Source organism: Salvia miltiorrhiza, chromosome 3 (genome assembly GCF_028751815.1).
Source record: "Salvia miltiorrhiza cultivar Shanhuang (shh) chromosome 3, IMPLAD_Smil_shh, whole genome shotgun sequence".
Classification (NCBI taxonomy): Eukaryota; Viridiplantae; Streptophyta; class Magnoliopsida; order Lamiales; family Lamiaceae; genus Salvia; species Salvia miltiorrhiza.
This window is the reverse complement of record NC_080389.1, coordinates 8,264,645-8,292,497: the sequence shown is the minus strand read 5'-3', so window position 1 is coordinate 8,292,497 and position 27,853 is coordinate 8,264,645. Positions and strand designations below refer to the sequence as shown.

At 36.8% G+C, this 27,853-nt stretch overlaps 2 protein-coding genes across 7 annotated transcripts; both read left to right on the top strand.

Moving 5' to 3' along the window:
- The first annotated feature begins 592 nt into the window (after positions 1-592).
- LOC131018253 (E3 ubiquitin-protein ligase RING1-like) lies at positions 593-1,442 on the top strand. The gene is made up of 2 exons (XM_057946977.1): positions 593-1,005; positions 1,415-1,442. Exons 1-2 carry the CDS (start codon positions 593-595, stop codon positions 1,440-1,442), a joined length of 441 nt encoding a protein of 146 aa, XP_057802960.1.
- A 4,676-nt stretch (positions 1,443-6,118) lies between these two features.
- LOC131017356 (aspartate--tRNA ligase 1, cytoplasmic-like) lies at positions 6,119-27,789 on the top strand. Of its 6 annotated transcripts, XM_057946088.1 has the most exons (20): positions 11,520-11,879; positions 12,222-12,783; positions 13,104-13,214; positions 13,325-13,438; positions 13,654-13,944; positions 14,041-14,151; positions 14,251-14,304; positions 14,500-14,579; positions 14,680-14,795; positions 15,125-15,239; positions 15,640-15,835; positions 15,944-16,036; positions 16,398-16,688; positions 16,758-16,868; positions 16,968-17,021; positions 17,160-17,239; positions 17,441-17,556; positions 17,687-17,801; positions 17,904-18,054; positions 27,547-27,789. In XM_057946088.1, the coding sequence occupies exons 2-19, from the start codon at positions 12,280-12,282 to the stop codon at positions 18,028-18,030; spliced, it is 2,679 nt and encodes an 892-aa protein (XP_057802071.1). In that variant the 5' UTR covers positions 11,520-11,879; positions 12,222-12,279; the 3' UTR covers positions 18,031-18,054; positions 27,547-27,789. The 6 variants fall into 6 exon arrangements, with proteins under 6 accessions (XP_057802068.1, XP_057802072.1, XP_057802073.1 ...); XM_057946085.1 differs by lacking the exons at positions 11,520-11,879; positions 27,547-27,789 and adding an exon at positions 6,119-6,389 and having other exon boundaries at positions 12,183-12,783; positions 17,904-18,296; XM_057946089.1 differs by lacking the exon at positions 27,547-27,789 and having other exon boundaries at positions 11,418-11,879; positions 17,904-18,296.
- Positions 27,790-27,853: the final 64 nt, after the last annotated feature.

Sequence of the window (27,853 nt, the reverse complement as noted above, 5' to 3'; positions counted from 1 at the left end):
GGAGACCATCTCTTCTTAAATTAATATTTTCAATGGAGGAAAATTCGGATTTTTACAATCAACAATAATTTCATCCACCAATATGTCATCACAGATTCACAATAAAGTCCTTCAACAATAATGCCATCTACTCTTGGTCGAGAATTGCATTAGTTGTCCACAAGAGTTCATCAAAACACCTATCATCATACAAAAGTCCTGAAATGTGTGCAGATTAGAAGATGAAATTAATTCTCAACATTGTGTTTGTTGCTCCATCCCCAATCGTAGAATCGAGATTATCTTCAAACTATATATAACTTTGGATATTTAATTAGTCCTTACTTTCAACAATATACAATCTATCCAATATGCGAGCAAATCAACAGCTACGCTTTTAAAAAAAACAAAACAAAAAAGATAAAGGAATCTGCAGTGTAACAAACTTGGTTCCGTACAACACATGTTTCGGCTGATGACAAGCAAAAAGCGGTCGCCTATTCCCCCAACCCGCCAAATCTGAGCTTTCTCATCACGCTACAAGTTCTATAAGTAGAGAGGATTTTTCTCGGGAAGTGTCTCACCATTTTCAAAACACATTTTCACAGTGTGCATGGACGACGATTTCCTTGCCCGATTCCTCCAAGCCGGAAGTAGCGCGAGGCGTTACAGCCGCGATCCTGTCTTCAGAGCACATGATCAGGTTTTGCTGTTGGAGGATCCAACTCCACCTGCTACGCCGGCATCTAAGTCGGCTATCGAGGCGCTGCTCACTGTTAGCATCGATAAGGCTGAAAATTGTGCTGTTTACAAGGATGAGCTCGGGCTGGGGATTTCCGTCTTGAAGATGCCGTGCCACCACTTGTTCCATCACAATTGCCTTCTGTCATGGCTTGAGGCGAACAATACTTGTCCACTTTGTCGGTTCAAGCTCTCCACGACAACGATCTCATCGTCCCTACTTGGCTGTTTGGTTCCGGTGAAGAATTTGGCTCCGTCGGTGGTGAAAATGCTGATCGGTGAACGGTAAGTTGTTCTCCCATAAACGCATAATTAATGGCGCCGAATTTAACTTTCTAGATTGTACTTAATCTCGATTAATTTATCATGCCTCTTTGAGGACCTACTTTGCAATTGTTGCCTGCATTTGTAAAACTGATAAAATTTGAATCTCTTATCAGCTTATATAAACACGCCACATGTAGAACCTAACAAAATTATCTGATAAACTGAAAAGGAACAAAAATTAAGAAACTGATCCATGGAATCAAGAAGTAGGAGGTCATGGATTCTTAATAGTTGAAGAAGGGATAGAAGGATTTAATACTGAGTTTTACCTAGAAGAGCATATTCCTTGACATTAATTAATTTATTAAAACTGTGCAGTCCAATGTTTCTATAATTTGTGATATCTTGTGTCTTACTGCAATTATAGGATGGATACTTGTACAGAAAGTAGATGATTTGAATACTGTGTCCAAAGATGATTTTTGCTCTAGCTAGATAGTTCATGAATCTGATGTGGTAGTGCTAGACAAAACGATACTTTGAGGATCAATTGTTAGATTAAGTTCAGTGACTACTTGTGTTGGTTATGAATTAGATGAATGTGACAGTCTATTCATCTGCCTTGCAGAGGAACGGTGCAAAGCTTGTTGTTGGGACCGATGTGTCGTTGCTAAGTTTACTCACATATTTTTTTGTCGTTGCAGATTGATTGGAATCTAGAAGACCCATGAATAATGCATAAACACAATCCAAGTGATTTCTCCGATAGACGACCTTGTTGCCCTATCTCATCTAAGGACAGGGCCGGTCCTGAGAAAAATGAGGCCCCCAACGAAATTATAAAAATGGGCCCTCAATATATTAGCGCATCAATATATTGAAAAATAAAAATTTCCATTACTTATAAAAAATGACTTCATCTAGTATTACTCCCGTGCGATGCACGGTAAAAAATTTATATTTTTTAGAATATTATATTTAGAAAATGAAATTCTATAAGTTAGTCATATTATTATACTCTAATAAAGATAATAGCATTAAAATGAAGATAAAACCATCTTATAATTGGAGGATGTAAAAATGAATGACCAAGATCTTGACAAAACCTTTTTAACTAACGATTATTATTATCTATTTAAAAATTTCCACCAAAATATCTAGATATTTTTCTTTCAAATTTTCTATTAGTTTTGAAAGGGTTTTTGGAACTTTTAATTACTTTTTACTGATTTTCATTTAATAATATATTTTTTTTTAATTACTTTTTACTGATTTTCATTTAATAATATATTTTTTTGAGGCGTTAATTGACTGTAAATCCACAAACTATTAGTGAAGTTTGCTATTTTTTCAACTATATAAAGTTGCAATATAAATACATAAACTTTAGCTCATTCCGGAATTTGCCCTGAATTTTAATTTCGTTCATACATGACAAAATTAAAGATGATATAATATATACACATTATATTAAAATAACTTATACAAAATATCTACTGAAATATACATAGTACTAATATTTATATTTAATGAATATATAGTTTAATTTTAAAATTTTTATTTTGATAAAATTAACAAATACAACCTAGCAAAGATGAAATTTAAAATTGTCATGATCAAGAATCATACATTTTAAAATTTGTTTATTTTATTTTATTTTTTTATATTTTTTCTATATAGTATTATTTTTATATTTATATTTTTTTATTATAACAATTTAATGCAGTTACAAAGATTAAACTTATATTTTTTCATTTTAGAACTCTTTAGCTTAAAATATAAATTTGTAGATAAATAATTGTATATATATATATATACATATATATATATAGGGAGAGGTTCAAATAAGAACCACTAAATAAAATTAGAACAGAGAACCATTTTAAACCATTCGATCATCAAGATCTACGGTGGATGCATCATCTTGGTGGATGAATGCAGATCCTGGGTTCGAATCCTGAAGGGAGCAAAAAATTTATTATTTTCTGATGCATTAAATTTAATAGCGAATGCATTAATTTATATAGTAGATGCATTGATTTTAATGGTTCTTATGTTCTCACGATAAGTGTGGTTCTCACTATAACCGCACCCTATATATATATATATATATATATATATATATATATATATATATATATATATATATATTAAAAATAGAATTTCTAATATGATTTACATTGATTAAATTTTTAGTGCGTTTTTGTATGAATTTTATATTATTATTATTATTATTATTATTATTATTATTATTATTATTATTATTATTATTATTATTATTATCTAGAGTAGAAGAAATTGATAAAAAAAAAATTAGAAAGAAAAAATTATTATAAAAAATAATAAGGTGATTTTTGGCAGGAAAACATAATTCACTATTTTTGAAAGTGATTGAGCTTTTTTATATATGTATATAGATATTGTCAAATCATTCAATCTCTCTAGAGACATTGACGATCTCAAATACGTTTTCAACATATTTAAATTTGAGAAGCTCCTTTTACAACAGTAAGTCAGTGACTGACATTGTCAGCATAATTTTATATTTCGATTTGAACTTTGAAGTTTTAATATAATATAAATTTGATAATAAGTTATATTGCCTAATATTTTTTAGTATATATAAAGTCTATAATTAATTAGATATATTTAAAATTTTGGGCCCTCAAAATTATGTCACAGAATTATCATCAAATTAATATGAAATTGATTTTAAATTGAACTTTGAATTTTTGACAATAAATTATATTATCTAATATTTTTTAGTATGCATAAAACTTATAATTAATGGGATATATTAAAAAATTGGGCCCTCAATTTTTTGGGGCCCTGGGCCGTTGCCCATGCCCGCCCGCCCTCAGGGCCGTCTTTAGGTGGTGTTGCTTCGAATGCTTTCTTTAAATTGCATGAAAATAACAAGCTGTAATCAGAAACAGGAACATGCTTTTCTATATTCAACTTCAGACATACTTTGTTTGTTTGATCTTATTATCTTCAAACCATACAGCTTATGCTCCCTCTCCGCCATATGCAGCATAAAAGAGAAAGCATCTGCACAAAGAATAGATAAATGTGTCCCAATCCACTCACCGGATGAAAATAATTTGAGTCGATCCTATGCTTTGCTCATATCTAGCTTTAACGCCATATACCCCACCCTTACCATTCTTCTTTTTCCTTTAAGGATTGGAAAACTTCAAAACCTCGCTTGGCATTCTGTTATGAAATGACCATGAATAAAAGCACTTTGGTTCAAAGATACAACAGAGTAAAAAAAGAAAAAGAAAAAAAAAAACTATTCTATGTCAATTAACAGACACCCGATGCAGCAATTACAATAAGTGAATAAAACGAACTTACTAAAATACCCCTAAAGATGAGATCAAAACACTATTTTAATACATATATATATAGATATAGATAACATTCATATATTTTCAGAGTTTAAAGTATTTCTTTTAACGCAAACGGATAAATGATGATCATGGGAAATCAAAGCAACTCATTTGCTGGCACTTCTAATTACAAGCAAATAGCTCCTAAGAGGAAATTGTGCATTGGCGCAGCATTCTATCTCGGCAGCCACCTCCATTAGATCCGTGCTGCAATATATAAACATGTATGTGTTGTGATCCAATTTGAGAAGATCATTTCTCCCAATACTGTTAGGTTAACCTGTTATTGTCGGAGTGACACAATTATAAACATGTATGTGTTGTGATCATATGATATATTCCATATTTTAGTTTCTGAGTCTTTTGAAATTGTCGCATATTAATATTGCAAATAATGCAATTGAAAGAAATTTTTATTCTTATCAGACAAAACATATGTTGAATAATGTATCTTAGATTATAAACCACATTTTTTTGTCAACAATTTTTATTTTTTATTTTGAAGTGTATTCAAAGTTTTGTTACTTTATATTTATTGTGAATTTAATATTTTTTGCCTACTCCATTTTACCCTTATAATTGAGTTTAATATATATATATATATATATATATATATATATATATATATATATAATGATTATGCAACTTCTTATATTTTTTCAATTCTACATATATATTTTTCTAAATTACATATTAGTCCACAAAACTTTTTAATTTTATTTAACGTGTGTAATTTATATCATGATTACTGTAGTTGTTACAATAGATAAGATTAGAACATCCACATTGGGGTTACATGATAGCTTACTTGATGACGGGGTGACCACATTGTGTAAGGAGACTGCATTGGGATTACATGATAGCCTACATGATTTTTTTAGTTTTGATTTTTATGCTTTTCACTTAAATTTAATTGCTCAAATTTAAATAACACATTTTACTAATAATTAAAATTCCATTAAAATAAAAAACCTAAAAATTACATTAAAAAAATTAAAAACATAATTAAAATTACATAAATTAAAATCCTACTTTAGATAAATCCACGACACTTGAGCATTTCAAAGCTGCATATTAATTCAAATTCGAAAATTATTATTATTTTTTTCACACACGCCTAATTTAAAGGGGCGATCGGGCTACACGTTAGAACGCGTAGCCCTCGTGTAAGGGGGGGGACTGCATCGCCCTATATGATGACGCTTCTACACGCGTAGGCCGCATCGCGTAGAGCGATGCGGATGCTCTTAGCTATGATAGATAAGAAATAAAGTTAATAAAAGTATATGAATAATGCATAATATTCAATAATTTTTTTTATAGGAATCAACAATATATACTCCCAAAAAGTACAAACTATTATTAAATCAACACATCTCATATTCTCAAAAATTAATTAAATTTAACGAAGTAGGTCACCCTTAATTTAATAATTTTGGCTTTTATAAAATAAAATTAATAGCTCATACTTCGTATTACACTTTGGGCTCTTAAAAATTCACACTATAGTAGTAATAAAACCCATACTAAATTAGCCCATAATCATAAGCTCAAATCTTTAAAAATTAATTAAACTTAACAATAAAAACATTAAAAATTTATAAAATGAAAAGTAGTTCTACCCCTATCCTAAATTCCTAATATCTATTGTTTCAGCCGCATTTTTTTTTTTAACTAATTAAAAAGCATCACAACCTATTAACTAAAAAGACCATCTCCGTATTAGGTTTACAGACGCACAACATTCACCCTCTAAATCCCACCGGCCGACGCCGATCGCCTCCTCCGGTTGTCGTCGCCAGCCTCACTTCACCTTGAAATCTCTGCACCAGCACCCAGCATTCCGCTTCGCCTCAGTGTGCCAGTGCACAACCCATCAATTTTCGTCGTCCTGCTTCCTCCGGCCTCCGCCCATTCGTCCGGCGACTATGTGGCTGCTATCTGCCGACATCTTCCCAGCCCAACGGCTAATAGCAGGTAAATTGACTGCAAATCTGAAATGTGGGAGTGAAGAATTCATGTTTATATATAGGGGGTGAAACTTGGAGGTTAAGCATTGAATTCAATTCTGGAATCCAACCTCCAAATCTCATTGTTTAGTATTAATCATCAAATTTTCTATTTATCCAATAGTTTGTTGTGTTGGACGATTAATTTTCTGTTTACCCAACAAATTGTTGGATGTTAATCTTGGGCTCCAAGACTTGAATTGATTTTTTTAATGTCAGATTCCAATTTTAGATTACACATTGGACTACTGTTGGATTGTTTTGGCGGGAAAATGGCCACACATAGCTGCACTTGGCTTTTATATATCTATAGATAGATAGATAGACTATTTTACTATTACTAGTATTGTACCTGTGCTATGCACAGTATAAATAATATAGATTTTTTTTTTGAGAAGAAACACAAGAACTATATTGAATCACGACGAGCAATATCCGACAGCCAAGTTGGAAAACCTGACTTCCAGATCATTACATCAGAAGAAGACATGGCAAGATTCGCCAAACAATGTGCCGCCCTATTAGCTTCCCTACGGGCATGGCAAAAATTCAAAACAATATGCTCCTTAGCATGAGCAAAAACGTCAAACAGATCATCACTAAGAGAATCCATCCCTCTCGACTCCTCATGAACCACGTGTACTGCCAAAAGAGAGTCGGTGTACACCATAAGCGGGCCAATCTCATTTTCCAAACAATAACCGATGCCGAGCAGCATAGCATGAAGCTCTCCCATTAAAACAGTCTCCGTTCTGCCCACCCTATGCGCCGCAGCAACGATAATCTTCCCCGCTGAATCACGAACAATAAAACCAACCCCCATAGCACCATTATCAGCGTGTAAAGAAACATCAGTGTCCAAACGGAGCACACCCGGGGAAGGGGGAGTCCAGCTGCTATCTCCTTCCTTAGGCAAGAACCGATCATACACCGCCATCTTCCGTTGAGCTTCCTGGAACGAATTCAGCAAACCCGCGCAGCTCTCCACCAACTCTAGTTCATCCTTAAAGCTCACATCATGTTTCACTTTGCATAACCACCTCCAAGACCACCACAACATCACACTAAAAAGCTCAAAACCCTCATTATCAAATTCATCACCAACTGCTCGACAAATATCCTCAATAGAAAAATGTTTTTTGCTTTTAAGAAACAGCCACCACTGCGTCTTCTTCCAAGCCAAGCAAGTTTTCTCACAGAAGATTAGGCAATGCACTGTAGAACCCCAATCTCTAAGGCACCAAGAGCAGATTCTCGAGCACGGAACGTGCCGACGGCGAAGATTTTCATCTGCCGCAAGAAGGTTGTGTGCCGCCCGCCACATAAACACCCTGACTTTAGGTGGAATATTAGCTCGCCAAACCCGACTCCACCAACGTTTCTGTTCAAGCGAGGTTGTAGATTCATGACCCGAATAGAAACCCACTTCATAGAGATAACCGGACTTTACAGAAAATCTCCCATTCTCATCAAACCTCCAGTACCGCTCGTCAAAACCAGCCCTCTGTTCTCTATTGATAGACAATATCGCTGAAATTTTGTAGGGAAAAAACGAATTAGCAAGTTTCTCTAGATCCCATTTACCATCCTTCTTCAAAAAATCAGCCACAACCAACGAGAGATCTTCACCCTCCTCCCGATTTCTCGGCATGCCAGCCTCAGAAGGGATCCAAGAATCCGTAAACGCCTTCACCTTCTTCCCATCCCCAATCTTCCACCTAAGACCTCCTTTCAACAAACCTCCACCCCAGCAAATCGATCGCCAAACATACGACGCATTGCAAGAAACCGTGGCATCCAAAATATCCCCTTTATTGTAGTATCTGCCTTTAAGAACTCGAGCAACAAGGGAGTCGGGAAACTTTATCAGCCTCCACGCTTGCTTCGCCAAGAGAGCACGGTTGAAAGCGGTCAAATCTCTAAACCCCATGCCCCCTTCGATTTCTGCTCACAAAGATATTTCCAGGATCGCCAGTGCATCTTCTTTCGATCCCTAGACACACCCCACCAGAAATTACAGCATTCCCTCTCAATATCATTGCAAACCGCCTGAGGAATACGGAAGCAGCTCATCAAATACGTTGGCATCGCTTGAATAATAGACTTCAAGAGCACTTCTTTTCCACCCGCCGAGAATTGTTTGTTTTTCCACGAACTAAACTTCTTACTCACTCTTTCTCTAAGATAATCAAACTGCAACTTTTTTTGTCTCACAATGAATGTAGGAAGCCCTAAATATACAGCATGACCCTGCGTCTCCTTCACTCCCAAAGCAGCCACCACATCATTCATATCTTCCCTTGTCGTACACGGGCTAAACGACACAGCCGACTTCTCAAAATTCACCAGTTGCCCCGAAGCTCTAGAATAAGTTTCGATAGCTTCTTTAATTGCCAGAGCGCCACCCAAATTAGCGTTAAAGAACAGCAAACTGTCATCAGCAAAAAACAGGTGGGAAACCACCGGACAAGCCCGAGCAACCCTTAGACCATCAAAAAGCTTACGACGAGCAAACTCATGGAGAATAGCAGAAAGTCCCTGAGCACAAAGGACAAAGAGGAAGGGAGAAAGCGGACATCCCTGCCTAATCCCTCTTGAAGGAGTAATCGCCCCATAAACCCTACTATTCACCACCACCGAAAACTCAACAGTGGAAATACAATCCATAATAACCTGGATCATACGAGTAGGAAATCTCATAGCAGCCAAGATCGACTCCAAAAACCCCCACTCCACACGATCATACGCTTTACTCATATCTAGTTTAGCTGCCGCAAAACCTTTCTTCCCCTGTTTTTGATTTCTCAGCCAATGCATACATTCATAACCCACCACAATATTATCCGATATCAGCCGACCAGGGACAAATGCACTATGAGACTCATCAACCACACTACCCAACACCTTTCGAATTCTATTCCCCAGCGCTTTTGTAACAATTTTGTAAATAGTATTACACAAGCTTATGGGTCGAAAATCACTAACCCTCTTCGGACATTTCACCTTAGGAATTAGAACAATCAAGGTTTTATTCTACTCCCGGATAGAATCCCCACCGTTCAAAATGCCCAACACCTCTTTAGTTACAGAATTCCCAATCTCACCCCAATATTTTTGGAAAAAAACAGGTGGGAAACCGTCGGGGCCAGGCGCCTTATGAGCACTCATCTGGAAAATAGCCTTGCGTACTTCCTTTTTGGTAAAAGGCTCATCCAAGAAACGGGTCTCCATATCATTAAACTTTTTACATGAGAATTGCGTCACCTCGTGAAAAACAGCTTGTCCCGGTTTATTCGAAGTGAATAACTCCTGAAAAAAGTCCTGAATAATACCTGCTATATCAGCCTCCTCTGACTTGCTCTCCCCAAACGGATCCAACAGTTCCTCAATAGAATTTTTCCTCTTCCGATCAGAAGCAAAAGAATGGAAATACTTAGTATTTTTATCCCCGCAATTGAGCCAATTAACTCTAGACCGCTGTTTCCAATGTATTTCCTCAGCCTCCATTAACCGATCAATCGTTTTATTTAGCTCGAACAGCTCATTATTAAGTTAAGTTAAGTTATTTGTCAATACAAATAATAATATCAAAAGATAAAGTTTAATAAAATGTATCATAATTATTAGTACATTATAAGTTGATTAATCAATAATGATTTAATTAGTTAAGAGTATTGTAACTCAGTGATGTTCCTTCATTTGTAAGAGTAAGTGGTTAGTTAATTATGAATCTAAATTAGTATGGATAATAATGAATAAGGCAGTATAAATTAATAAATAAGCTGCTTATATTACTTGAATAACGATATTCAGTTACATGAAAATCTAATATTCCAGATTCATTTTTCATTCTTCATTGAACCTTTCTCTTTCTCTCTCTCTCTATATATGTGTGTAATACCATTTTCCATAAAAAAAAAACTAATATATGTTGATATTATTAGGAGAATGCCCATTTTATTTGAAATAATGTTATTAATTGCCAAGAAAAATAATAAAATCCATATATATTTCATACACATATTATATCATAATATCATAATTTAACCCACAAAAAAAATATCAATGAATTTTGCTTCTGAAAAAACAATAACAAAATTACTTGAAATCTCATATTCAAACATATATATAATCAAAAAATATATTATTAAAGTTTGACTGAAAAATTTACTTAATTATTTGGATCCGTAAATAACTTTTGAATAAATTATTTACTTAACTCAAGATTTTTTTATAAAAAAAATGTAATATGTCTTTCTAAATTAATAAACAGTTAAGTCTCTAAATTTTAAGAATCATATAATACTATTCATGCAGGTTCCTTATTTAATTATGATTTTTTTAGTTGTACTTTTATGTATTAGATGATATTTATTTTTAATTGTACAGATAAAATTTATGTATTTAGTTATTTATTAATTTACTATTATTATAAGTAAGTGAATACGAATCATTAGACTTGCATTATTATTTTCCCAAAAAAATAGGTACATGCATCTTCAATAATAAAATTGAAGTCGCACATTTTATTGTCATTCATAATCGATGGTTTAAAAAAAAGTACTCTTTCTATATTCTTTATTATTAGTTTATTTAAAGTATGTAACTTATATTATTATTATGTTTATCATATTTTGACCCTAGCTATAACAATAAGAAATATGCAAATGTTGAAAATTTTGAACCCTTAAATTAAATATGAACATTTTGACCCTTAATTGGATTTAATATACTTAAAATTAAAAGTCCAAACTATTATTAAAGCAACATCCCATATTTAAAAAAAAAATTAGATTTAACAAAATAGCCAACACTTAATTTAATAATTTTGATATTTATAAAATAAAAGTAATAACTCACATTTAATATTACAATTTTGAACTCTAAAAGTACAAATTATAAAAGTCCATACTTAATTAGCCCAAAATCAAAAACCCAAATAGTAAAAAATATCATTAAGTTTAACAATCAAAAACAAAAATGAATATAACTACTATAAAATGGAAAATAGTGCAATTGCAGCCCTAATCCCTATTTGGTATCTTCTTCTAGCGCCGCTGTTCTTCATCATTTCTTTTATGCGTTTTTTTCTTTGTTCTATCTTCTTCCTTTTTTTCTTAATCAACATCGACAAACATTTTTGTGTCGCTTTCACCATCTGTCTCCTGTTGCGCTCTCGTTTGTAGCCTCATTCTCTGTTTCCCGTCGGTCGAAGTTGCTCGTCTCCTCCGGTTGTCGGCGGCCTTCTCGTTTCACCTCGGAAATCTCCGCAGCAGCAGCCTGCATCCCACCCCGACTTAGTGCACTGCTGCACGGCCCATCATTTCCTGTACCTCTTTCGGACTCGGCTTTTCCTTCCGATGATTCTATAGCAGCTGTTGAGCCTCTCTGCCCATCGGCTAATAGCAAGTAAATCGAGTACAAATTTGAAATGTGGGAGTGAAGAGTTTATATTTATAGTGTGTGAAACTTGGAGGCTAAGCATCAAGTTAAGTTCTATTAACCATTAAAAAATTTGTTTACCCAGTATGTAGTTTAATGTCTACGATTAATTTTTTGTTTCCCAATAAATTGTTGGAGATGTCAAACTTGTGCTCCAAGTCTGAATTGATTTTTAAAATTCAGATTTTACTTTTTAGATTATACATTGGATTGGATACATCATGATATTGTAAATTTTCAGTAATACATAATCAATTACACATTGTTTAATTGGTATGAGCTTTTTGGCGGGAAATTGGGCCAAAGCTTTTATATAGATATCGATATAGATTATATTTTTAAAATACAGTTACATTTGCTTATATTCTGATTTTTTTTAATAGTATAGATACATGTAATCCGTCTCTCATAACTACTACGGAAATCTCTCTCTAGACAAGACAAACATGTCGTCTGAACCCTCCCACAACCCCGCCGCCGCCGAAGAGTTGGGCGAGAAGAAGCTCTCCAAGAAAGAGCTTGCCAAGCTGGAGCGCCTGCGCAAGCGCCAAGAAGCAGCCGCCGCCGCTGCCACATCTGTCGCAGCCCTCACCCTCGAAGATGAGGACCGACTGGCGGTCAATTACGGCGAAATTCCGGCCAACGACTTACAGTCGAAGGCAGTAATTGGGAGAAAATTGATGGAGGTCAAATATTTGACCAAAGAGCTCAAGGACAAGGCGGTGCAGGTACAGGGCTACGCGCAGGCGATTCGTGCCGTGGGGAAGAAGATGGCGTTCCTGGTGGTGAGGGAGGAGTCCTTCACTGTGCAATGCGTGTTGACTGTGGCCCAGGATTTAGTAAGCCCCCAGATGGTGAAGTTCGCCAACAGTTTGAGCCGGGAGAGCATTGTTGATATTGAAGGGATTGTTTCTGTGCCCTCTCAACCGATCACCGGTGCCTCTCAGCAGGTATAATTAAGTATAGTGTTTGTTTGTGTTGTTGCAAATTTTAGTTAATTGATCTGCAATGCAATGCTAGTTTAAGACTTTTGGTTATCATCATGGTGGTGGTGGTGTTTATTTATTTATATAAGTTATACTCATATAGAAGGGTGGGTTTGATTTGATGAAAGGTATAGATGTTTAAGATGTTTAGGCAAAATCTTGCTAATGGTTAGACTCGATTATAATTGAATATTAGGAAACATATCATACATGCATATTTGTGTATAACTGCTATTAGTTTAGAATTAGTTTACTATTTGAGTGAATTTGTTTGAATTCTATAGGTGGAAATTCAAGTGAGGAAACTCTATTGTGTTAGCAAGGCTGTTCCTATTCTTCCTTTCAATATTGAAGACGCTGCAAGAAGCGAGGCTGAGATTGAGAAGGCTTTGCAGGTATCGAGTTACATTTAAAATAAAAAGAGACACGCTACACATAATGACATACTTGTCTTTCTTTTTAATATATTGGAAACATTGGGGCAAAAAGTGCATTCTGAATGCAGGCTGGCGAACCACTTGTTCGTGTGAATCCGGATACGCGCTTGAATAACAGATTCTTTGACTTACGAACTCCTGCTAATCAAGGAATATTTGGAGTCGAAAGTGAAGTTGAGAACGTAAGTATAACTTGTTTTATTTTGTAGGTGTTTCCCATTTCTTTAGAATCTATTCCTGCTGTTGCTTATGCAGTATTTGAAGTGATATTGACATCTTTTCGTTTGTTGAAGTTCTTCGTATTTTTTCAAAATTTTATGATTGTTTAATTTTCTGACAGAATGAATCATAGTGAAGTCTTGAGCTGAAATGCTTAATATGCTACATTTTCATGCAGATATTTAGGCAATTTATGTTATCAGAAGGTTTCTGTAAAATCCACACACCAACATTGACTGCGGGTTCTAGTGAAGGTGGTGCAGCTGTGTTTAGATTGGATTACTTTGGAAAACCTGCTTGTTTGGCACAGTCACCTCAGTTATTTAAACAGATGGCCATCAGTGGTGGTTTTAGCCGTGTGTTTGCGATTGGTCCAGTATTCAGGGCAGAGAACTCTTCCACTCACCGACATTTGTGTGAGTTTATTGGTCTTGATGTGGAAATGAGGATTGAGAAGCACTATTCGGAGGTATGTATGTATTATTTGTGAACGGTTTGCTGCTTCTAGACTTCTAGTTCTAGGTCCTTTTTTATAGGTTAATAACACTTACACTTATTTGTGCAGGTGATGGACATTGTCGATTGCTTATTTGTTGAAATGTTTGACAGATTGAATGAGAGATGTGCTAAGGAGCTTGAATTTATTAATAAGCAATATGCATTTGAAAATCTAAAGGTTGGCCCTTTATTCAAAAAAAAAAAAAGTATTTTTATGCATATACACTCACTTTGTTGTGGTGAATGCTCATCCTTGAATTTTAATGTAAATTTGCAGTACTTACGGAAGACCTTACGACTTACATTTGAGGAGGGGGTTCAAATGCTTAAGGTAAGATGTGAAATGATTTGATGGAGATGTGCAAGTATGAAGTGGTGGCAATCTAGTCTAAGATGTGAAATGAGTTGATAGAGATATTTCGACGCTGATTTTTTGCTTGGTTGCAAAATGAGAAAATGGTAGAAGTTTGGAAATTTACAAGCCATTTACCCTTTTATTTTACCTTTTCTTTAATGACATTGACAGGAAGCTGGCATAGAAATTGATCCTTTTGGAGATCTCAACACAGAAACAGAGCGAAAGCTTGGCCAGCTTGTCCTAGACAAGTAACGAAACAGATTGTTATTATTTTATTTACTTGAGCTAATTATTTTCCTCACATGCATGTGACTTGCATGTTAATTATCGGCTAAATTTGAATTTCAGGTACGGTACTGAGTTCTACATACTTTATCGCTTTCCTCTAGCAGTTCGACCATTCTATACAATGCCATGCCCTGATAATCCTAAGTATAGCAATTCATTTGATGTTTTCCTACGAGGTAAATGTTCGCTTGATAACCTTATTTTACTTGACCGTCGACTGGACATCCCCGTACCTCCTCTGCATAGCATCCTGTCCTTGTTCCTCTTAGCGGTGCACTGCTTTTCGGACTGGAAATTTTTAAATTACTAAGTTTTTGGGCAAAAATTATGTATTTTGCCTAAATGAACAGCTAATACAATTAAATTTCTCCTCCCATAGCAATTACCAATAAAAGTTTCATGATTTGTTGTAGTTTAGAAGCTGCATTTGTGTATTGGATTTGTTACCTGAATCTTTTTCTTGTTTTTTTTTTTTTTATTTTTTATTTTATTTTTTTATTGCTAGGTGAGGAAATCATATCAGGAGCACAACGTATTCACGAGCCCGAGTTTTTGGCAGAGCGTGCACGAGCATGCGGGATTGACGTCAATACTATATCGACGTACCTTGATTCCTTCAGGTCGACCCTTTATATATTCCTATAACTATAAAAGAGTTTAATTTTATTTCATATATTGATGATTAGAAAGTTCAATTAACTGACTTGCTCTATTGTTTACATGAGTTTGTGAAAGTCACAAAAAACGATGGGACTGATCTACACATATGGACTTTTGATTCAAAACTAGACTGTCTCATGTTCTTAAGAAGAATAAATCATTTAAACATGTAATGATATCAAAAATACCCACATTAAACATGTCTATCTTATTCAAAACTACCCATTCCCACCTCTTCGGACCATCATTGGAATTCCACGTTAATTTTGACTTTCCTGTATATGGAAATCATGTAAGGTAGGTTACATATTTATTCATGTTTAACATATATGCTTGTTTTTGTACATTTGTTGCTCTAAGGTACGAGATGCCACCTCATGGTGGATTTGGAGTGGGATTGGAGCGGGTGGCGATGCTTTTCTGCGCACTTGATAACATTCGTAAAACATCACTATTTCCCCGTGATCCACGGAGAATATTTCCTCATGATCCTATACCACCTTTCACTATTGAAGACACGGCAAGAAGCGAGGCTGTAATTGAGAACACTTTGCAGGTTTCAAGCTGTGTTTAAATTCAAAATGCTAACACCTGCATATAACATACTACTTGTCTTGTTTCTTTTGTTGGAAATATCGTTCCAAAAATTGTTTTCTTGATGCAGGTGGGCGATAAACTTTTCATAGATAACAGAGTCCTTGACTTACGCGCTTCTGCTAATCAAGGAATATTTCGAGTCAAATGTCAAGTTGATAACGTAAGTATAACTTGTTTTTATTTTGTAGGTGTTTCCCATTTCTGTAGCATGTATTTCCACTACAAGATGTCTATTTCTTCGAGCATCTCCCTGCTGTTCCTAATGCAGCAATTGAAGTGATATTGACATCTCTTCATTTGCTAAAGTATAAAAAGTTGAATTAATAGGTTTCTTGTTCATCATCTGTTTGGTGGCATATAGTGAGATCAAATTTTATGTAGCATTCAATCTAGTTTGGACGTAGTGTCTGTTATTAATACATAAATACTTACTCATATGTTTGTGATTGTTTAATTTTCTGTCTAAGACTAATGAAATCTTCAGCTGGGATGCTTAATGTTAGTACTACTTTTTGGTGCAGATAATTTTCCAATTTTTGGTGTCCGAAAGTTTTCGTTCGATCCACACACCAAAATTGAATGCGGATTCTGGCGAAGGTGGTGCAAATGTCTTTAGATTGGATTACTTTGGAACACCTGCTTGTTTGGCTCAATCAACTCAGGCTTATAAACAGATGGCCGTTTGTGGTGGTTTTAGCCATGTGTTTGAGATTGGTCCACTATACAATGCAGAGGTCTCTTCTACTCACCGGCATCTGTGTGAGTCTATTGGTCTTGATGTAGAAATGAGAATTGAGGAGCACTATTCAGAGGTATGTATTTTTTATGACTGCTTTAGCTGCTTATAGTTTCAGGTCGTTAACCTACATTTATTCATGCAGGTGATGGACATTGTCGATCGCTTATTTGTTGAAGTATTTGACAGATTGAATGAGAGATGCACGAAAGAGCTTGAAGCTGTCAATGAAAAGTATCCGTTTGAAAATCTCAAGGTTGGCTCTTTGTCAAATTGATCTTGTTTTATTTAGTATCATCACTCACTTTTTTTTTTGTGAATGCTCATCATTAAATTTGATTTTTGCTATTTGCAGTACCTACGGAAGACCTTACGACTTACATTTGAAGAGGGGGTTCAAATGCTTAAGGTAAGATTATGTGAAATGGTTTCATAGAGATGCATAATAATTAGAAATTTCCAAAAATATGTTTTGTTAGATGGATAATTATATCCTGTTCACACAAAGTTCTCCTCTTCTTTAATGAGACGACGTCTTCTACTGCAGGAAGCTAGCATAGAAGTTGATCCTTTTAGAGATCTCAATGCAGAAACACAGCGAAAGCTTGGCCAGCTTGTCCTTAAGAAGTAATTAAGCTGATTAATTCATTGGGTGTTCTCTTTGGTTGTAAATTTATCATGTATAAAGGAGAGATAACATAAATTCTATCCTTTAAATTTATCCTTTCTTTTCTCTCATGATAAATTTATAACCAAAGAGAACACACCATTAGTATTATTTAATTGACTTGAATTGCATATTAATTATCGACTACCTTTGAATTTCAGGTATGGTACTGAGTTCTACATACTTCATCGCTACCCTCTAGCAGTTCGGCCATTCTATACAATGCCATGTCAGGATAATTCAAAGTATAGCAATTCGTTTGATGTCTTCATTCGAGGTAATAGACGCGACAAACAAATGAAAAGCTAATTAGTATTGTCAAATTAAAAGTTCGATGATTTGTAGTAGATTAGAAGTTAGCTTCAGTGGTGTGTTGACTAAATCTTTTTGTTGGTGTTTATTGGTAGGTGAGAAAGTGATATCAGGAGGTCAGCATATTCACGAGCAAGAGCTTTTAGCAGAGCGTGCACGAGCATGCGGGATCAATGTCAATACTATATCTACATACACTGATTGCTTTAGGTTCACTTATTGAGCTCCCTTTCTTTTTTTTCTTTTTCTTTTTAAAAATCTAAAAGAGCTTTTCATTTTATTTTGTTTTGTACATTGGTTGGTGTTAATTAGGTACGGGGCAGCACCTCAGGGTGGATTTGGAGTGGAACTGGAGCGTGTTGTGATGCTTTTCTGTGCGCTGGATGACATTCATAAAGCCTCACTTTTCCCGCGTGATCCGCAGATATTAGAGCCTTGATTAAGGATGTCATATGTATATCAAGTAAGTTTTTGAAATTTTTAGTGTCCTGATCGAGCCGTTTTCTCATAGCTAGATTAGATATAAAAGTAGACGGTTTAATATCAATATCGTTGATGATGGTCAAGATCGATGTTTGAATTGTAATTCCACACTAGCGTATTTTCTCAGTAGTTTTTTTTTTTGTCTTCTAAAAGAGATTTTCGTTTTATTTTATTTTGAATTAGTGTTCGAATTGGAATTTGAAATTTGCTGGTTTTTCTCAATGGATAGATCAATGTTTCTTTGCAGAGAGATCGAAAAGTTCCAACATTTTTCATAAAATGTTTCCTTGTCTTCTCTAAGAGTCCATGCATATTGTAAGTTCATATGTAAAATTAAAATTATATAAAAGTTCGTGTACTTTAGAGAGCCATTGCCTCTCTTTTTTTAAAAAAATTATTCCTAATTTTTACCCCATAAATATTACACTAATTTACTAAGTGTAACACGTTTTATTTTATTTGGGTTCTTAAATTAATGTAAATTTATTTCAAATTGGATGGCAATGGCATCATTGCGGATGCTTTTAGAGCCTCCGATCCCTAGTTATCACTTATCGAAAGAGTATTGCTTATTCACTTCATATTTTAGATTTTGCGTGTATATTGAAAGAGCATAGTTTATTTATGGGATAGTTGCGTATAATATCACCAACATTGAAGAAAATCCATTTTCCCCACCATCTTTAAAAAATCCACAAAATATCAAATACTTTCAAGGTTGTCCAAACTCCCCACAATAATCTTCATAATAATTACAAATCTACCCAACATTCAGACAAATTATAGAAAAGACCCCCACATCAAACAAAGCATCAACAAGGAACCCCAACATGCAATCATTTAAGACAAAATCACCCATAATTATAATGCAATTTAAAAAGGGTCCAACATGCTTCCGTATAACTTCAAAATAATTCTAAACATAAATCAACATTATACCTTTCGCCGAATGGTTTTCTTCAGGAGTCAGTACTCGTTGCGTTTTACGGACCGTCCGCCCACCAGGCTCCGTCCAACCACGCGCTCGCAAGGGATGGTTGCAACCTTCCTCCTTCACTAAGTTCCGACGTTTGAATATTTTGTTGATAAATGAAAGAAAATTTTTACTAACCCGGAAAGTTGGAACAAAACAAAGCTTTAAAAGAGGAATTATAAAATATTTAATTTATTTCATAAAATCTCCCTTAGGGAGGAGACCAACTTGTTTAGCTACTCATTGGTAGCTGATACTTGTATACATAAAATAAAAGAAACTAAAACTAGGCTTGAAAAACTGTTTGAAAAACAAAAATTAAAAATACAAAGATAAATTCTAGAGAGAGAGTGTGTTGTGTGAAAGTGTTGAGAATTTTCGATATCCTCTTCTCTCCAGAGCTTGCCCTTTTATAGAGGTTTGATGCCCTCTATAATTGCTTGGTGGTTGGCCTTGGATTCCTTTCCTCGTGGCCAGCTCGCTTGGATGGTGACTGCCCCCTTCTTTTGTCGACTATTATGGCCGACACCAGTTAGTGCCTTCACCTGCCTCTGTGGTCCCTTACTCCATTATTAAGCTGATAATGCTTATGGAGGGGCTTATGGAGGGGTCTGCAACTTTTCCACCATCCTTTGTCTTCTTTTGATGAGTGGAATTCCTGTAGAATTACCCACTTTTGTCAGTGGGTAGTAGATCTGCATTATTTTCCACCCACTTTTGTCGTTTCTTTTTTAGTGGGTGGTCCTCTTGTCCTGAGTCACATGACTCTCTTTTCTTTGTCGGGCCTCTTACTTTTTTGGTGCCCGAGGTGCTCGTCCACGTGGAGTCTTGTACTCCTCATACTCGTCGGACCGGAACTTCTTCTTGTTAGGCTTCGGTAGAAAGCTTTTCCGAACTCCGGTTCCTTCTGTGTGGGACACTCCGCACAGATATGATCCACCCAATGGCCTAGATGAGCCATGTTGCAGAACTTGTGACGGGTCTCTTTGCTTCCCGCTATCTTGTTGCGCTAGAGTAGCTGCCTTTTTTCTTCAAAGGCCTTCTCTGCGAAACTTGTTGTTGTTCCTGTCATAGTATTTAACAAGAACGATCCAAGTACTGAATTATGAGAGAACTTGAATTTATATTTGACTTTGTCCATCTCCGTGAGACAGACCTTGTGGAGATTTGATCCTCCGAGAAAGTAGCGACAATGGAGACTTGATGATCTGGTGCCTTAATTCGGTTTAAGGCCTTCGTGTCGGGTCTCCGAAGCCTAATGAAATGAAAAGCTTCGTGATTCCCTTTTCCTGCGGGTTCTGGTGCTGCACTAAGAAAATACAATTCCAGAACATCTCCCCTGTTAAGGGAAGAATTATTCGCCCAGGCATCATGGACTGTCTCTTGGATCCACCTTGGTAGACCCTTGATTTCGCTGAATGCTGGTGATATAGTATAAACTGAGGCAAGCGCCCCAAATTCATACCACTCCTTGACCTCGTGAGGATTGGCTCCGGTGGTCATCCAAATACGAGGATATTTTCCTCCAACATCAACCCGACTATATCCCGGATTGATACCTTTTCTGGTATTGATCTTCTCCCATCTAGACTGGTACAACTGCCAAACAGGAGATATTTCAATAGTGTTAATATCAATCTTAGATTTGCCTGTCAGCGGCCTAAGATTGATCTCTCCCTCTTTTACCCCAGAGGTGGAGGGTTGACATGTTGGTTCGGGCGATGAAGCCTTAACAACATCTTTTTCTTGAGGATCCGGTTTTGACACCTTAGCCTCAGAACTTGTGCTAGGGGTACTCGAATCCCCTGCTACCGATAATCCGGCTGGTACGGTAATGCCTGCTTCGATCAGGGGAGCCCTGATCCCACGCAGGAGCGGCTCGTGGATTGTATCATGAAGATTTATCATCTCCTTAATACATGCTCGTATACGGTTGGATACTTTGGTTTCATCATCCGTTTGTATCCTTCCAGCTTGTTTGGCATGGAGTACACACTCTTGCCATTCTTGTTGTAGTATCTCCATATTATCTTGGAGCTGCCTCTGGTGTATGATGATGGCGTCAACCTCAGTTGGCTCCATCCCTTGTTAAGAAATCTGCAAAAATATTTTCATCAGATTTCAGAATGACAATATCAAAATCATAATATTGGCATTCAGCTTGTCATCTAAGTAACCTAGCCTTTTCAGGTTTAGATTCTATTTTCTTGGTTAGGAAAGCCTTAACATTAGTGTTATCGACTTTCAGAGTAAATTTCTTTGCCAGTAAGAATAGTGGCCATTTTTTGAACGTTTTTCTGACTGCATAGAATTCTTTCTCGTTGATGTGCCATCACACAGCTTCACTGTCGGAAAAGAGACCGCTACAGTATCTGCATGGTTCTTCTCCATATGGGGTGATCTTAGTGAGCACGGTTGCCCACCAGAAGTCACTCGCATCTGTGTATAGGACCAGTTCGTCCTCGTCTTGAGGTATGGAAAGCTTTGGGAGATTTTTGCAAATCTCTTTCAGCTTCTTCATGCCTTCGCGATGCTCCTCCTTCCATATGAAGGGAACATCTTTCTTCAGAAGTGGACTGAAGATTTTCCTATGCTCCGCAAGATTTTTGATGAACATCCCTGCAAAGTTAACAACTCCGAGAAAGCTTTGGAGCTGCTTCTTTTCCTTGAGATCTTCTGGAAATTTCTGGACTTTTTCTACAATATGATCTTGTAGAATTATTCCAGATTCATCTATCTCAATTACCAGAAACTCCATCTTCTGGGTAGCTATGACCGCCTTCTTTTCAGACAGCACTAGTCGTTCCTGTTGACAAACATCTGCAAAGATCTTCAGATGCCTGACATGTTCATGAATGTTCTTTGATGCAATTAAAATATCATCAATATAAACAAACATGAATGAAGAATAATCTTTGAAGAGATTATCCATCTTCCTTTGGAATATCTGAGGCGCGTTGGCTAGCCTCATTGGCATGACATTCCAGACATAATGTCCTTGTGGAGTTGAGAAGACTGTGAACTTCTTACTCCCTTCCTCCATGCGAATCTGGTAAAACCTTGATTTGCAATCAAACTTTGAGAATACCTTTCCACTTCTGATGCAGTTGATCAGGTGTTCTCTGCTTGGGATGAAATATCCATCAAACTCAAGAATGTCATTAATTCCTTTGTAATTAATGACCAATCTCGGTTTTCCTCGCTTGATCTCCCCATGATTTTTCACCAGAAATCCAGGACTGCTATAAGGCGATTTCTCTGGTTCGATCAGTTTCAAATCAAGGTGTTCCTTGATTATATTCCTCATATCCTGCTGATCTTGAGTGTTCATCAGGATAGGTCTGAATCTTACGAACTCATGCTCCTTTCCAGTTTTAACTTTTAAGGTAGCTTTGAGCTGGTTCTTGTCCCACCATGCCAAAGGATTCTCATGATAACACTTTTGGATTCTCCTTTTGACGTCGGCTATGGACACCTGTTCTTCTTCCTTAATATCTTTATGTGATATCAAGGAGACTTTGAGGATTTGTGTTTCCTCTTTGGAGAGATCTGGGAATCCCTCAACTCTGCATTTGAGCAGAACATCTCTGAATCTCCTTTGATCCTTCATTTGTGGTCTCCGGAGTCTGCCATCATCACCATGCTTACTGCGGAATTTGATTGGCATCGAGCGATTAAAAGCTCCTTCGAGCTTCTGCACAATGATCTTGTGTTCACAATTGGTTGTGAACACTAGCCTCTTGGCCTCATTGTCCTGTGTGTACCTCTTGAAGGTTTGCAGAAAATTATTGCCAAATAATATATCTGCTCCGGTATCATGGAAATATATCGGTGGAGTTGTGACCTTGTACCAAGGCGTTTGTCCCGCTCCGCCGATCAATATTTCTGTCTGTTTTACTCCCTTTGATAGGAGCAAAATCTTTTTGGAGAAGTCTCTTTCCGCAATTCGAGGCAGTTCTTCTTCAACTTCTGTTGGAAAGACTCCTCGTTTTGCTGTACAGATTCCTGCTCCTGAATCGATGTAAGCAGCAAAATATTCTGCTTTGAAATTCTCGTATAACATCCCCACGGAGATGTAGATCGAGAATGGACTTGTCATTGGATCAGCAACCTTTGTCCGCCGATTGTGATCTCTATTCCACTTGCTTTCCATGACCATGGTTGATATTTGTCAAGGAAATTGCGTCCTAAGATCAGGACGTCAGCTTCTTGTCCGGCTTGGCCTTCGACTTGGATCTCAAAGCCTCCAACTTCCAGAATTCCGATATATCGGTTGCTTTCTGAATTTGCCAAGTAATACAACGTGTTGCAAGGAAACTGATTTTTCCTTCGGTTGTATCAAGTCTGGTGGAAACCCTTCTCCATCCTTCGGGACATTTGAGTTTTACCCTTATGTCTGGAACTGGCGTTTCTTGAATCGACCTTCTCTCATAAGAATGAGAGAAACTCCTTTCTAAAGGCTTTGAAGTCAGCCTATCTCCTTGGAATGATAGCCTTGGTGCTCCTAATCTGAGACTCTGATCGTAGTTTAGCACCTACTTGTCTCCTACTTCGATATCAATTTCCCTTATCTGGGGAATTTCCACTCGGTTCAGATTGACTGCCTTAGCTACTTCTTTAAATATTTCTGGTATCTCAATAAATTCCTTTCCCAGAAATAAATCTGTGTAGTGGGAATTCGATAGGGCATACGACACTTGATATGTAATCGAATATGGCCTATTTCCTTCCGTCAATAGATCCTTCCTCTTGTAGTCCTGATAGAGTGTCTGGGCTCGGCTGAAGGATGAATCCTGAAGATTATAAGCGATTTGTGGGTATAATTCGGTTATAATCTTCTTGGCATAAAGATTGCCTGAGAAGGCTCCCAGAACTGCATCTTTTGAATCCCTGATCCTTTTGTCGCAGATTGCGACATCAATTGGTGTATCTGTCTCAGGTGAGAGGGCAGATTTGATTACCAATTGAAGTGCTCCAATATGAATCCATTTCATCGTACTGGCGACTTCTGGCTTCATTCTTGAGAGATCCCGCCGTATATCTTTGGCTGGAACTAGTTGGATCTCCACCTGATTGCCTGTTATCTCAATTGGAAGCGCCAACTCTCGACTGGTAACGCCGAAATAGACATGATGCTTCCTTTTGAATGGACTCAAGCTATGTAGAACTTGATTCATTCTCCCACTTGAAAACCCTTGGTATGTTTGTACCTCCGTGGTTTTCTTCTTGAGTTTTTTCACGAGTTTCTTCACCACTTTTTCTTGTGGAATCAGAAAATGGCTAGTAAATTCTTTCTGATCCTCATTTTGAGAGTGAAAAACATCGTTCTCTTCTTTAGTCTGACTCGTCTCCGGATGATCCATCAGTCATTTCCGAATCTTCAGAGCTAAAGACTTCTTCCTGTTCATATATACTCTCGTCAGAGGATATATCTTCGAACTGATACACGGGTATCAATTCCTGGTGGTAGAGAGCGTCTTCGATATCCGGTGTGGATTCGAATCTCCTTATCCCTCTTTTCTCGTTGTCTGGGCAATTTGTGGAAATATGCCCCTTTGCACCGCATGTCCAGCAGTTGCAATCCTTGAAACTTTCATTTGTTTTGGCTTGGGTACGCCTGAAAGTTTTCCTTGGCGGGATTCGTTTATGAGATGGAAACCGGTTTCTTGATGGTCCGCTCCGTTGGCCTGATTTGTAGGAGCGCGTCTTTTGTCTGGTCCACATAGTTCTTGGCTTCCAAGAACTTTTCCTCGATCTTTTTTCATAGGGTTGGTACCTATGTTTCTTTCTGCTCTTCCGTTGATACAGCAACTCAACTCCAATCTCTGTTGGAAGATCAATGTTGTCACACATCAATGGAGATCTTTTGTTGAGTCTTCTCAATTTCCTGAGATTTCTCTGGTCCGCTGCCTTCTGGCACCATTCGGACAGTTTCCTGTGTACATATGACATCCTTCTTGATGCACTATCAAGTGGATAATCTCCTGGTGACACGTACTCGTTGATGAGCATTTCCCTCCATGGACTCGGAAACTTTGTAAAAAAGAGGTCCTTAGCGGTCTGATCATCAACAACCCCCATATGGACATATAGGGCGTACAGGCGCAGAAATTCATCGAGAGCTTTTGGCTCTAGCACCACCAATCTTAGATTGTAAAGTGCCTGTCGATATTTTTTGCGTTTCTCTTCTGCTGATCCTTCGAAAAAACTCATTCCAAGAAAATGGATTTTAATCTAATGGGTGGCCACCTCAAGGATTTCAAGAGCTGATGTTTTGGTGAACAACTCATTCTTCTCCTTTGTTGACGCTTTATCCCAGAATTGCTTTGCCATGCCGGCAAAACTTGCCTCGAAAATTTTGATAAATTCATCTTTGTCATATTCTATCGTGGCAATAACGATCTTCATTGTTGAAGCCCATTCATCGATGAGACCTTTCCAATCTTTGAAACTGGCTTCATCGAGGTTGAGAATCAATCTGTATGGATGGATTGGTTCAAGTGTAGCTTTTCCTACAGGAGTATCCCGCATCTGAGGCCGACGTCGTCTGGTTCGCTGATAATGGCTCGAATCTTCTTGAGCCCCATCTCTTTTAGACGATTCTGCTTGTGGATGCTTAGTTTTGGGCACCTCTCCTTCTTGGTTCATCTTTAGATCAACCATATTTAGGTTAGCAAATGACTCTGCTAACTCTTGTAGGTCTTCTAATCCGATTCGATCATGGTTATTCATGTTGTTTCCCTTTCACGATTCGAATTATGTCCTCCGGCTGCAACTCCTTGGGCGCTGTATCAAGTGGTAGTGGATACGTCGGGTCTTTAGACCATGAATTCCGAATTTTTCCGGAACATGGTTTACGTCTTTCGATGTTCTCCACTCTCTTTTGGATATCATTCAAGAGGTTAAAGATTTCCTCTTGTTTGAGTGATATCTGTTTTATCTCCACCGGTAGATTGTACAGCTTGATGCCATAGTATTCCACCGTTATCTGGATCTCCTGCAAGTTGACATTGTCGGAAGAGTTTGGCTCGATCTTTTGGTAGCTTGGATAAGCTACTCCTGCTTTGTCCTTCTGATCCATCAAACGTGTAATTAATGGAGGTTGGCTCTGGCTCGTTCATTTGCCGATTTGGCCTCGACATTCTCCAGTAGGGCATTAAGACAACCCTATATGTTCGTAATAATTTCACGAACAGTCTCCTCGTCCTCAGTAATGTGATTCGCTAGGAATCGCCAATACACTCGTAATTCACCCATTAGGTGACTGTTTTCTCTCTCCAAATATTGGAGAGCTATCCTGTATACAAGACATCTCGGACACTCGTCCGGATCCATACCAAATCAAATGGAGTCTCCTCCCACATAGGTTAATCATAAAATAAATTAAATATAATATAATTCCTCAATAAAAACCCGCTCTGATACCATTTCTGGCGAGCGTGGGTATGCATATGTTATAATTAGGGTAATTTGAAAAGAAGTTCCAAAAGTGGGGTTGTTGTGCAATTTATTTTGTGATGGGGTCAATTTCAAATATTCAGGGAAAACAGGGGTATAATTTTAAATAGTCAAGAATAAAACTATGGGCAATTTGAACACATATCAAAGTATTTGATATAATTTGGATTTTTAGAAGTTCATGGGGAAAATGGATTTTGAGCATAGTTGGTGATATTATACGCAATTATCCCTTTTATTTATTTATTAACTATTGGAGTGTAGCCCATTGAAAGTTGACAGGATTTAGTGTTATTTAATAAAATTGAGTTTCTAATTAAACTTTTTTGTGATAAGAAAAGTAATAATAGAATTGAACCAAAAGAGGCACCAGTAATATCAAACGTTTACAGACTCAGCGGGGATTCATCATCAAACATCCATCTGTGAATCCCAAAATCATCATCAACAAAACCAAAAATTCTACCCCAACTCCACATTCTAGCTTTTACTTCTCCTATCAAGCTTGCAATCTCCCACCTTTTGTTCTCAAACCTACTCTCATTACGCATTTTCCATATAAGCCAAGTAGTACAACACCATAAAGCCATAAAAAACTTCTTATTTCTTTTCCCGCCACTCAAACCTGTGAAGAACCTAAAATGCGAGGGCACGTCTTGTGGCTGCGCCACACTAACACCTAGCCATGGTAGACTGCTTCCCAGACCTTTGTAGTCTTTGGGCAATGAAGCAGCACGTGCAAGTTTCTAATTAAACTAAAGATGCATATTTGGTATTCGTACGAATTTTTTTAGAAGTAAAATCTTTAGTTTCTAATTAAATTTAATAAAATCATTAAACTTTCAACTTTGTGTTATTTAATAAAAAAGATGAGTTTAGCCTTCAATCATCTTCAATCGTCAACAATAATCTTCATGCATCTCTCTCTTTCTCTTGGCATCATAATATCTGAAACTAAAAGAGAAAAAAAAATGAGGCAATTATAATTTTCATGCATCTGTGTGAAACAATCTTAACCATTGATTTCTTCTCTCTCAGTAGGTTTACGAATTACGATGGAAGTGGGTTTTGCATATGCAAATCAACTGTTTAGTAAGATATATAATTAATTGCCATTGTTTTTGTGATTCCTTTTGCAGAATATCGTAATTATGCGACGTGGTGGACTTTTTTTGGCGAGCATAAATTTTGGTGAAAGACCGTGGAGACGGCTTCTTTTTTGTTCGAAATAATAATACCGTAAATTTTGTTCGAAATAATAATACCGTGGAGACGGCTTCTTTTTTTGGAACAAAGATCACCGTGTTTGAATTAAGACCATCGGGAAAATAGGATTTGACGAAGAAAG